General features: G+C 34.9%; 1 protein-coding gene across 7 annotated transcripts in view; it reads right to left on the reverse strand.

The window, feature by feature from the left end:
* Positions 1-13,430, reverse strand: part of HELZ (helicase with zinc finger) — a 152,315-nt gene that overhangs the window by 76,370 nt on the left and 62,515 nt on the right. For 5 of the 7 annotated variants that reach the window (XM_061175348.1, XM_061175343.1, XM_061175344.1 and 2 more), the window contains 4 exons: positions 11,221-11,554; positions 10,222-10,352; positions 5,121-5,300; positions 4,474-4,578 (listed from right to left, as the gene is read on the reverse strand). In XM_061175348.1, coding sequence (XP_061031331.1) covers positions 4,474-4,578; positions 5,121-5,300; positions 10,222-10,352; positions 11,221-11,554 — 750 coding nt within the window. The remainder of the gene's footprint in view (positions 1-4,473; positions 4,579-5,120; positions 5,301-10,221; positions 10,353-11,220; positions 11,555-13,430) is intronic. The other 2 variants (XM_061175347.1, XM_061175349.1) reach the window with 2 other exon arrangements.

Raw genomic sequence — 13,430 nt, forward strand, 5'->3', positions numbered from 1 at the left:
CAGTAGAGACGTGAAAGTGGTGACAGCTTGAACCAGGGTGGTAACAGTAGAGACGTGAAAATGGTGACAGCTTGAACCAGGGTGGTAACAGTAGAGACGTGAAAGTGGTGACAGCTTGAACCAGGGTGGTAACAGTAGAGACGTGAAAGTGGTCAGATCACTGCACATTTTGAGGGTAATGCTGACAGGATTTACTGACATACCAGACGTGGAATTTAAGAGAAAGGATGTTCCATGGCTTTGAAACTGGATGAGTGGCAGTAGTGGTGATAGGGAGGAACAAATCTGGGGTGGGAATTGAGAATTCAGTTTTGGACATATTTAGTAGCAGACCTCCAAGTAGAGATATCCAGTAAGCAGAGGTATTTGTAAGTGTGGAGTTCAGAAGAATGCCTAAGACAAGAAATATACAATTGAGATCATACTTAAACCCTGAGACTAGAAGGGCTCACCTGGAGAGTAAGTGTAGATAAAAAGGAAACTAGCTGGAAGAATGGCTGATGGACCACTTCCACATGTACAGGCTGGGGAATGGAGGGACACAGGAAAGGAAACTGGGGAGCAGCAATCAGTGAAACAGCAAAGAACTTAGGAGATTGTCAGGGTCCAATCAAGGGACATAAACTTCCACGTCACTAAATCGTTTGGACATCTTCCAGGCCCATCAAGTTACTTATTAGCAGCATCCAGCTCTGTGGTTGCTCCCTCCTTGAAATATTCTCTCCCTCAGCTGCCATAACTCAACCGCTCCCTGCTTTCCTTCCACCTCTCTAAGCTGGTTCCTCAAGGCTTAGCCTTTAGTGCTCTCGTCAAGCTCTGTCCTCTCACCTGACAGTCTCATCCCAGGCCCATGGCTTCAATTACCACCAATACCCTGATGACTCTCACACATTCTTCTCTCTCCAGCCAAGACCTCACCTCTGAGCTCCAAGATGCATATCCAACTATTTATTTGACATCTGTCTCCTCTAGAATGTTTCAAAGGCAGCTCAAATGTCATATGCACAAATACTGACCTCATGATCTTCTACAATGTGTTCTAACCCTCCACGAAACAATTAAAACTGGTTGTCTTTTTTTAAGCAAAGCAAAAAAAAAAAGCACTAAATAAGTGTCCCTAATTTATAAATAAATTGTAATAGAGGAAAGTAATGTATTTTAAAAGCATTACTATGATAGGAAGGACTGTGAAAGTAACCAACACCACTCCTAAAAGAGGTAAAAATCTTACACATGCTTTAGGTTTTAATAAAAAATATTTAATCAGATCAGCAAAGCAGAATTTACTTTTAAATATATGAAAAATCTCATTTTACAAATTATCTGAAAAAGTATTTACAAATTATGATTCCATTAATATTAACTTACGTGTGTGTATTTAAGCATATAAATGACTAGAAATTAAACTGTAAAATGTTAGTAGTATTTATCTCTGGTAAGGTTATAGATAATTTTTATTCTTCATGCTTTCCTATATTTTCCGTATTTTCTTAAATGAACATTTCATTATAAAATTGAAAAATTCATTTTTCAAATTACTTATCAAATCTAACTCCAGGCACTGCTTCTTTCTCAAAGAAAAAATAGAAATTGAAGTTCTAAGCCTCATTACTGACTTTTTTGTAGTTACCTTGGAAAGCTAGCTCAAGATGAAGTTAGTAAGAATACAAAGTTTGATCATTAGGCCCATTTCCTTAAAAAATAATAGTCTAGTGCTGACTTAAAAAAAAGACTTAAATATTCTCTCAGTACCTTCATTTTGTGCAACATTTAAGGTAGACACTGTCTATAAGATTATTTAAAACACATACAACAACATTTTTCAAAATTGGAGAATTGACATTTTCAAGTCCATGGTATAAAAGGTGACACCAACTAAGTAATTTACATATTTCTAGAAATAAACTGTCCACATACCCCACATGAATTATAATGAAATTTAAAACAGAAGACTGTCTGGTAATATATCATTTTAATTCACTGAAATTGTATTCATGTATTGAATTCATATGCAATGAACACCCCCAAAATATTATTACGTAAGATACTACAGAATCAGAAAGACCTTATTTATTTATTTAAAGATCTTTATAAAATAACATATACCTTCTATTTGTCCAGAAAACACTAAGTGTACACTTTCTCCATAGATAGCCTTTATCTAATAAGTGATAACTGCCAGAATCAGCTACTGATTTTCAGAACCATACACAGAAACTATGTTTTCCTCTCTATTCCCTTTTAAAATCTTCTAATTCTAATAAAGTAAGAAGTAAAAACTGAAACTAAATGTAATTAAAATGGACTCTAAAACCTCCATCCCAAAATAATTTAAGCTCAACTCCTGGCAACTAATAGAATTTTATACATTTTAATCACAAGTGTGCATATTTAAACACATTTACTGTTTTAACTATTTAATGTTTATGACTATTTTCCTACTTTGTCACGTTTACTAGGGCCCACTCTAAGCTACAGTGTGAGAAGGTAAACTTGTCATCATCACTCTTATTCCACAGACAACAAATCTTCAAGGTCACATGCGGACACTTCGGGCCCTCTTGTGTTCTTTCCCCTGCATTCTGGGACAATTCACATAAAGCTGATCTCCCCAGCATGCTCAGCCATTCTAATTTTCTCTATTCCATCTCCCATACCACTCATATTTGTTGTCCATTAGGAAAATTATAAATTAATCTCAGTTAATATAATAATAGATGGTGCTAATAAATCCTAACATTTCAATGTATTAACGCTCCTAGGAAATACATTCACAAGTTAACATCTTTCCTGAACAAAAAAACTATGGTGAAAATACAGCGCCACATAAAGGCCAAGCCTTTTCTTATTTTATTCCACTTATTAAATGAAATAACGTGAAATTTGTATTTAAATAAATTTAAATATTTTCTACTAGAGGGCAAGTTTCTGTACTTGGGCCACTACAACTATACATAGACCCTACTGGAACGTAACTTCTTATCGTACATATTTAGATGCACTACATGTTGGATTGTAACGCCCAAAACACAATTTTACATGGGAAAAGCTAAACATAATGCTAGCCAAATAATGGATTTCAGTGTTTATCAACCACAGCTGTCCTGCCCCAAATGTCAAATGACCTATGCTAGGTCAACCAAGCTTTGAGGGGTCTTCACTCCACTGTTTCCAAGCCAAGTACAATGATAAATGAGATTGTCACAGTTCCTACATAACATACATACACAAACATAAGCACACACACAAGCTCTACCAACAATAAAACATCTTATCGACACTGAAGTAAGAACACTCATAGCAAAAATGCTACTAGCTAACAATTTCACTTATGAGCTAAAAAAGATTAGAATCTGAAGCAAACTAGTTATCGATGAATTTATCCATTGGTAAATATCACATTTTCATTTATAGTGACTGTATACATGTGATATTTTCTTATCAAATAAAACTGGGTTCTACTTAAAATACTTATTTCTTCTCTAATTTGTCTTCAGAGTAGAAACAGAGTGTGGCATAAAAACCTGTGCTAACAGGCCATGCCACTTTTTTCTCTTTTGTTCTTTTTTATGCAATTGCAAAATCATTCAAATGGCTTTGCTTATGGTTATTAAAGAATTAAATAGCGTAACCTCATTTTTCCATGCCTAGGCTCAGCTAGAAAGAAAAAGTTAGTGAATTATGATTCAAAAGTGTGGTTAGAAATTAATTTTTAAACAATAATTGTATTTGAACAACATAGGGCATGACACATTAGTTTGTAAAATGGCAAAACTAAACATTAATTCATATAACAATGAGAGCAAATGGTATAATAAATAACCATTTAATGGTTCTTTATTGTTTTCTGAAGAAAAGGATTTTATTCCCCCACAACCCTATATTTAAGAACATTTCATATCCATAGACACTTAGAAGACCTGTATTAACCTAGAATTTTCTTTATCTCTTAAATGATAGCAAAGAGCTGTAAGTACCAGTCGGTTACACCGTGCTGCAGAAATCACTTCAATTTCATGCTTCTCTAATGTGTAGCGTCTATGAAATTACCTGCATGATCACAGTCAAAATTTTATTTCCATAAACAACTATCACTGCATGACTACTCTGCCATGCAAAATATGCTAGAATTTTAATTAAAATTGATTTAATCATAAATTTATTAAATCATAAATTTATATATAGTAGCTTTTAGAGGAACACATCAAAATCGTCTCAGATTGTAACAACATTTTTTACATACAGAACTTAAAAAAGGATGTCTTTCTCTTTACTTAATGTTTAAGAAATGAATGGTCAAAGATTTTTAAATTTTTCCTTAATTTAAATGGTTTCTTCAAAAGGCATAACCTCCAAATGCCAATGCACAGTTAAAGATTTTGGTTTTCTCAAAGTTACTAAAATCTTTATAGACACCTTTTCTTAAGAATAATAAAGTATGATACAGAGACATAATAAGCCTTAAAAAAATACCTGAGAGGTCTTGCCTGGGGATTGCCTGCTTCTACATATGGATGTAAATAATCCTTTATGTAGAGGTCAGCAGCACTATTAGAATGGGTGCAAATGAGAATCCTGCTGAAATAAACGGTGCAAATAAAAAGAATGATAAAACACAAAACTATTCAAGCAGTATAATACCCAAAAAAAGCAGTGGCCATTTTAATATAATACATTTCCCTCAACCTACTCGGTAACCTCTAACATATTACTCAATTATGCTTTTAGGAAATTATTATTAAAGCTTAATTACTCTTTAAGCTATAAAGGAGATAAGTTCCCCCAAATTATTTTTAAATCTATCATATAAAATTATTTTTTAAAAACCCAACCCTTTTGGCACTAACATTTATCACAATCTCTTAGCAGACTTGGCGTTTTGAGGACTATTTAAAAGCTACCATTCTCTATGTTGCCAATTTTTAAAAACAGTACGTTTTCAGAGAATTCAAATTTTAGTGCTTTGGGGTCTGAGTGTGGCTCTTTTTCTTTATTTGTATTTTTTTAAAATTTTTACAAGCAAGATGAAAACTGTCTCGCTAGCCCTTGCTTTGTCTTCACAGCAAGCACAGAAACTGTGCCCTGCTGACGAGACCGGGGCACACACAACGCCGTCTCACCTGGTCTCCTGCTGCTGGAGAATGTGCTTGACGGCCTGAGCGAGGGTGAACGTTTTGCCGGTGCCATAGGGGCCGATGATGAGCACAGGAGGCAGCTGTATTGAAAGAGGGGTCGTAACGGCCAGAACAGCCTCTTTCTGTTTCGCGTTCAGCCGAGGGTCCAAGTGCTCGTCCCACTGTCTAAAGAAAATTAATATGTAAGTTATCTTAAACACATGCATCTCATTCACAAGCAGAACATGGCACACAAGGGTCTTGAATTTCACTGAACCATTAAAAATACTGAAATAACACGGCATCTACAAAAACAAATGCTTCTTCTAAAACTACCTTTTAAAAAATTCCCAACAAAGTCGGTGTAGGGTGTTTTACTACTCTGATCAAAATTCACTTTAGTTATCCTGTCCTTTCCAAGTGCAAAAAGATTCTGGTAACTAACCAAGAGACATCACAACACACTTCCAGTCTAGTTGCTATGTAGCAGCAGTTTCTTTGCATAGCAAATAAAATGGAAAAGGGAAACTAACTGATTTTCAAATTCTAATCCATTGAAAGATCTCTCAGTAAAATTTAAAACAAAAGAAAAAGAAAAAAACCTGTGTCACTGGTTAAGAGACATCAAACTTCTATACAGTTCTTAATTCAGAAAACAGCAGGGTTTTTTTTAAGGTCAAACAATATGAAATGTTTTCCGATTATTTTCACACACACAAATAACATACGTATGTCCTATTTTTCTGGGTAGAGAACACCTGTCATGGCAACACAAATGGCTGTTGTAATGAAATCTATCTTATTAGTGTCCCTTCTATGACTTGGCTAAGTTTTGAAGATTTAAATGGATGGCAGATGCTGAAAGGGATCAAACTAAGTGGAGAATCAACAGCATTCTTTCTCGTAACTACAATTATAATACTAAATATTGCAACAACTATGGTAAAAATGATAGAGATGTAAACCAAAACAGGAAGGGCGTGTAAATAGACTCTTAGAAAATTTGCAAAATGCCTAAATAGGAGGACACAGTTTAGACAGCAAAATGCCCACTCTGTGAAGCTACTCTCTAATTAAACACAAGCTAGTTATTTATGGAAAGTTTTCTTAACTCTTTCAGTTTTAAAAAATTATAACTAATGCTATATATTATGAGAGATAACTTCAAACAAACAAAATTCTCCTAATGTAAAACCTTAGAAAACAAATTTTAAAAACAAATTTTAAGCATATAAACATGTCATTATTTATTTTTCTGAAATTTAACATTTTTTAAGTAAAAAACAAAAGGACTCTGACCAGTGGCACTAGATTTCCTGGAAGCCACTCACTAGACCTCCAAGGAACCCTCAGCATCACCCGTTGCTTCACTCATAATTCTGCCACTACCTAGCAATGCTCCACCTCCTATAAACAAGGAAACTGCTTTAGGTAAGTGCGAAGTCCAGAGCTAATACACGTGGCAGACACTGTGGAATGGTTACCCCCAAACCACCCGCGGTGCCCATCTCTTCCTCCTTCTACTACTGAGCCCAGACAGCTATATACTCCCTTTCCAGCCTCTGTGGCTGGAGACCCAACTCTGGTCAACGAGACGTAAAAGTCCCTCAGAAGAGCTTCTATACCCAATAAGACAAAACAAAGCCTCTCTAGAAGAAAGCCTTCCTGCTCCTTTGCCTTTCTCCTTCACCTTGCTGGAAAAAGCTCACGATAAATAAAACCGCAGAAGCCATCTTATAATCATGAGGCAACAACAGGCATCACGAAGAAAACTAATATGCTCTCTAAGTAGAGAAAAGGGAGACTAGGTCTGCAAAGGTACTGCTGAGCCCCCGTACCAACCCTCGACCACCCAGCTCTGGGCCTCTACTTCTATTTGTTTAAGCCACAGTCAATCCAACGAACTCGCTTGCATCTATACCTGACCACTATGATTCTACGATACCTGACCCCAATGGTTCCTTTATCTGTACATGGAGATAATGATACTTGCATCAGATAGATATTTTAAAGGATCAAATAAGATAATGCACGTAAGCTGTTAAGAAAAATAACTGAGCAATAAGTGCGAAATTAATTTGACTTCTATTACTATAATATTTTCTGAGGATTTCAGAAAAATAAGATATTATTTGACCAGCACACACTTTTGAAAATCAAAAAATGTTTTTAGAATACCCCCTAATCTCTCAAATTTGGGGACTTTAATGAACTTATGAATGAGATCGATATTAGATTATATACATAAGTATAAATCTAAGAGATTAGTGACAGATTTACAGGTATAATTCTAAAATATGTCGATATCTCTTTATTTATATAGACCATTCTACTTGTCAATTGTTTCAGTGCAAATAAACGCTTCAGAGTAGATCAGAAACTTTACCAATGTGAGTCATCTCTATAGTTCCTGGTCATGAATGATGAACATTTATAGAAAGCCAATAAGTAAAACAAATTGTCTCTATTTATTATACTACCTGCTTAATAAAAGGAAGAAGATTTACAATAAACATGCTGGTAAAAGTCATCTCTGATTTTCACAATTAAAACAACAAAGTCTTTTCAAGTTTACTCTGAATAAAATGAGTTATTTTATTCCCTGAACCAAATTAATTCTAAGTTCTTTTTTTTTTCCTAGTCTGATACATTGTTGTAATTAATTTATAGACTACATGCTCAAGAATAATTTCTCAATTTCATTTATCTTTCTATATTCCACCTTATTCCAGAAAAGATTTTAAATGGCTAATAGCGTCTCAGCGTTCCTAGACCTAAATACATTTTAATTACTATTTAAATTATAGTGGTATGAAATCTCTTCCTGCTTGAAAGTTTTCTGCTACTTGACATTTTCTTACTTTTGCAGTTAACACTTGCAATCAGTGGTATTTGAATATACTGCTATACACAATATATTTTTCAGAAGTGAACATATCAAGTCAATGCCTATAAATTTACTGGTATGGCCTCACATTTGAAACCCTAATTTTCTTCTTTAAACATATTCTTATTAACTTAAATGTGTCATATATTAATAATGGGCAAGGTTGTGTTGGAGATTCAAAGACAAATAAGATGTGGTCTCTTCCAAAAAGCTCAGAGTCTAATGAGAACAGCAGAAATGTACACAACTGAGAAAAATTAATTTTAGAGAAATTATGCTTGAAAGTACAAAACTGACTGAACCTAGCACATACTAGGCATCAATAAATATTTGTTGAAATAATGAAATGGAAGAGCAGATTCATTTACTAGAAGGAGAGAGCCCTTGAGCGGGACTAAATTTTAAAGGACAGGTAGATCTTCCAATAGATCAATATTGGGTAAAGATTATTTCAGGGAGAAAAAAACCACAGATAGAACACAGGCCTGGGGGAGGGGGAAATGCAGCGTTTAATGAGTATAAAGTTTCAGTTTTGCAACATGAAAAGGTTCTGGAGATAAACTACACAACAATGTGAATACACTTAGCACACTTCAAGTGTGAATACGCTTGAACTGCACACTTAAAAATGGTTAAGATGGTAAATTTTACGTTATGTAAATTTTACCACAATTTTTTTTAATTTTAAAGAAATTTTAAAAAGATAAGGAGGCAAATAAGTTCAGGGCAAATTAAACAAACGTCAAGGTAATTCTATATGGCTAGAACATGAGGATTTAGAGGAAGAAAGGGAGAGTAAGAAGAAAAAAGTAAAAGAAATCTGAAAAGATACTGTTGAGAAGCATTGTCAATGAGACCACATAATATGAGTTTTGTATTAGGACGTTCAGACTTTATCTGCATATCAAGGAGAAGCCCTTCAGAGGTTTATAAGCAGTGAAATGAAATGATTATTTTAGCAAACTAACTCTGGAAGAAGGATGTGGGTTGGACCACAGAACAGAGACACAGGCAGCGGGACTGACGACCGACTAGAAGGCTACTGAAATAGTCCAGCTCTGAATTGCGCACCGGCGGTAGGGACGGAGAGAAGGGAAGGATGCAGGGAAGCTGAATCAAATAAGAGCCACAAATATGAGATGTCACTGGATTTTTACAATTGGTGGATCACTGATTACTTTCAGGAGAGTGAGGAAGTAGAAAACAGATTACAGGATGAGTAGATAAGAATACCACAATTAGGTTGACTATCCTTGCTCAAGAATTTTGGCAATAAAAAGAAGAATGAGGAAAGTGAAAACAAGGGAGAAATGATTTGGATTTTGTATTATAAGGCATATTTTGCTTTGTTCTGTTTTTAGGACCAGAAGAAATGAAGTGTGAGGGGAAATGATATATGAGTCACTTCTAGGCCTGGCCCATAAAAATTTCCCACATGGTCCTCTGTGCTCCTGCTTCCCCTGTCTGCAAGCTCATGTCAGCACCCAGGGTGACCTTGGAAACCACTCAGTAAAGATTCCAGAGCCACCATCAGAGATGGGGCAGGGCCACCCTACCATGACTAGATTGACACAAGTGATTAAAAAATAAACTATTTTGTGGAGCCACTGAGATTTTAAAAAAAAAAAAAAAGGTGGAGTGAGCTGGGCATGGGCAGGGGCCAAGAGGATAAAATCCAGTAAAAGAATAAAAAAAGATGCAGTCATAGAGCTGTCACTACAGTTAGTCTGGAAACAAAATAGAGGTATCATATTTAACCACATGTAAAGATGTGTAAAGAGAATTAAGCAGAAAAATATTTACATAACAATTAACTTTATAGCATCTTCCATGATACTTCCTCCATTTTCCTAAATTACAAAAATGTCTTCCCTATTCAAAAATTATTTTAAATTAACTATTTGAACCACTTTAGAAAGGCCCTAGTTTCCCTATTCAGCTTCTACTCAGGAATATTCCTAAATTGCTTGGCATTCTATCAAATTAAGGCTGTTGAGAAAAGCAATAGAACTCATTTAGACTCTGAGGAAAAGTGAAGAAAATCGATGATGAACTTCAAATGCTTCATTCTAAGGGTTCTTGTACTCTCTTTTCTCAACTAATAACGTGTCTCTTGAAGAATATATGGAAACTTTCTTATAAACATATTTGAGTTATTTGATACAGATATTAAATTTAAAATTTATATAACTTCTGGAATGAGATATCTCTTTTTTGTACCTGTTGGGACTCCAAGGTATGGTTGGAGTCATAGTGATGTCTGGAAACAAAACCCCATTGTCCTTGATCCTGTCTAGCGCATAATGCATTTCACAGAGGGGTAATCGATTTAACTGAAACTGAAGTTCAACCTGAAAGACAAAATAAAATAACTTTTTTTAAAAAGCATTAAAGCAAACATCAGCGCTTTTCAGCTTCCTAGAATGCTCTGTGGAGATACCCTTTTTCAGGGGCCAAGTTTAGAGATACCTTTAAAGTGTAATCATAGTGTAATAATAATTATTATGCCTAATATTTGCTTTGCTTATTCAGTGCCAGGCGCTGTAGTATGCACTTTACATAGATTATCCCATTTAATAGCACCAATGACGTGTATACTATTATTAACCTCATTTTTCATCTAAAGAAACTGAGGCACTTGTAAATTACTTAATCTCTAAATAAAGATTATCTGATTCCACCATTCCTATGAAGAATATATTTGATAAAATTAGTAGAACATCTGTGAAATATCATCTCTCAAGGGTTAAAACCAGGCCTATGACACTGTATTGATTCACTATGAATGGATAGTATTCACCAAATGCTATATTTAAAAAGAAAAAAAGAGTAGCTTTCCAGTTAAGTATGGCAGACTGAGCACAGTTCAGCTAAAAATCCATAAAGACAAAAAGAACAGCAGCAGATACAACTTCAGATAAGAACTGCCCCAGGATCTAGCTTAGTTTATTTTAATCTGTTCTCCCATTGCTGATTTAAAACAGAAATCAGAAAGCTTGACCTCGTATAAAACTGGAACATTTTAGATTTTACTTAAAGAGAATCGATTTTCTCGGAAAGTTATCAAAGGTCCAATTCTCCACCCACCAGAAGCAATACTTCAAAGTCAACTGCACTTCTAGTCGTGGCAGACGGAGGGAAACCAAACCAGAAGAAGAGGATCTGCTGACAGGGCAACTACAGACAACCACAGCGAAGCTGCCACACCTCAAAACATACCTGTGTGTCATAATCAGGCCGAAGATTAAGTTCTTCACAGCATTCCCTGGATATCCTTAAAAATATATATTCTTTTGTTTTTTCTTCAATAGTAGCTTCATAAACCTTCTCTTTGGTTCCCTGGGTCTGTACTAACTTCTCTTTAGGGACTGGTAATAAATAAACAGCATTGACTTTGGTCATCACCAGCCGTCCAGCCAAAGTATCTTCAGAAAGTGTTTCAGTAAGCTTAAAACGGCCAAAAAGTTGTCCATTCTGAGCATACTTTGCACCTCCAGAAACTCCAGTGAGCATGAAGCTTGCTAGAATCTGCAATTGCACTTTAAGGTTGAACCTAAGTCAGAGGTAGAAAATGAGTTTGAATATTTTACATCAAAAACATTAAAACTAAATAAGAGAGTAAAACAAAATAAATCAAATATAAACATAGAAAACATAGAAATATAAACATAGAAAAATTAAAGGTTCACTCCACTGAGCTACAAATGATATACTGTCTTTAATCCAAGCTGGAAACAACAAAACTTTAAGTGAATAAACTCTCCCAAGTTTATAAAAATGCATGCTTAGTTGTGTTGAAGAATACACATATTTTTAGGTTTGAACACTTAAAATGAAGCTAAGTATGATTTTTTAATAAAATGAAATATCAGGTATTAGTTAATATGAAAGTCTGTTTGAATATACCATTAGGACAATCAAGACTGTAAAATCACCTAAAGCCAGAAGGAAATGCACTGTATTGAAACTACAACAGACTTTTATTAAACTGCTGCTTTCCAAGTAGATCTTACCAAGATTCTAACCATAAAATTTCTCTTCCAATACCGTTGGCGAATAACATCCAGAATACATTTTTATTCATGGCTACATCAAGGCAGGTCTCATGCCCAACTTATGGAAAGAAAAGTTAAAGGCTATCTTATTAGACAATGGCTGGTGCACTCACTCCCACTTCCATGAGCACACGTGAGCATGAAAGAGAACATGTGTGTGCAAGAAGCACAGAGAATCAAGATTAATTCACACAGTCAAGAAAGATGAAGTGAAAGAAAGATTTAAATTAATTAATAGCTCTTCTCCTTTGCCATTCTGAAATGGTGCTGTGAGAGAGAAGACAAAGTGGTAACAATGGGAACACCCTCTCCTTTTTCTTAATAAGGTTTAAAAAATTTGAATGAAAAAATTTAATTGTTTTATAATCTATATACCCTTTTGTGGAAAAGGCTACTTTTTAATGGTACTACTGAATTTTCTTTTCAGATCTTCTTTTGGATACGTGATGTCAAGAATGTCTTATAAATTCTTAAAGAAAAAGAAAAAAAAACCCTTTTCTAAAACATTATACACTTCTGTAACACAAACATTTGTACTGCTTACAATATTAGGAAACCAATTCTAATTAAAACATTATATTAAAATTTTGAGTTTCCATTTATACACTTTAAAGTTAGAAAACTGTAAGACTAGAGAAATATTTTAACAGAAATAAGAAAACACTTAAGGAAAATAACACATCTGAACAGCTATTTATGCACGTAACAAGTCATAGCGTTTAGAAGCTCCATTAGTTATTTTAAAGTACACTTAAGGGCTTCCCTGGTGGCGCAGCGGTTAAGAATCCGCCTGCCAGTGCAGGGGACACGGGTTCCAGCCCTGGTCCGGGAAGATCCCACATGCCGCAGAGCAACTAAGCCCGTGCGCCACAACTACTGAGGCCCGTGCGCCTAGAGCCCGTGCTCCGCAACGTGAGAAGCCACCGCAGTGAGAAGCCCACACACTGCAACGAGGAGTGGCCCCTGCTCGCCGCAACTAGAGGAAGCCCGCGCACAGCAACGAAGACCCAACGCAGCCCAAAATAAATAAATTAAATAAATTTTAAAAAAACACTTAAAATAGAATACTTAAGGCTCCAAAAAGATATGTAAAAATATACTTTATTATAAATATAAATTTAGTATTTAATAACGTGGCTTTCTATGAGGATCAAATGAATTCTAGGAGTACTTGCTCTGTGTATCATTCATATATATATGTGGAATTTTTAAAAATCATGTTATATTTCTCTCATTCTCTATCCATATTTCACTAGATCCAAACTAGAAAAGTACAATATAATCTAAAGAAACACAGATTGTATGTTATCTAGTTATGTTTGATTCTTTCAAGACCGGAATGTGCACTAAGGATTCATATAAAAATAAGTCATA

Source organism: Eubalaena glacialis, chromosome 19, assembly GCF_028564815.1.
Source record: "Eubalaena glacialis isolate mEubGla1 chromosome 19, mEubGla1.1.hap2.+ XY, whole genome shotgun sequence".
Taxonomy (NCBI): Eukaryota; Metazoa; Chordata; class Mammalia; order Artiodactyla; family Balaenidae; genus Eubalaena; species Eubalaena glacialis.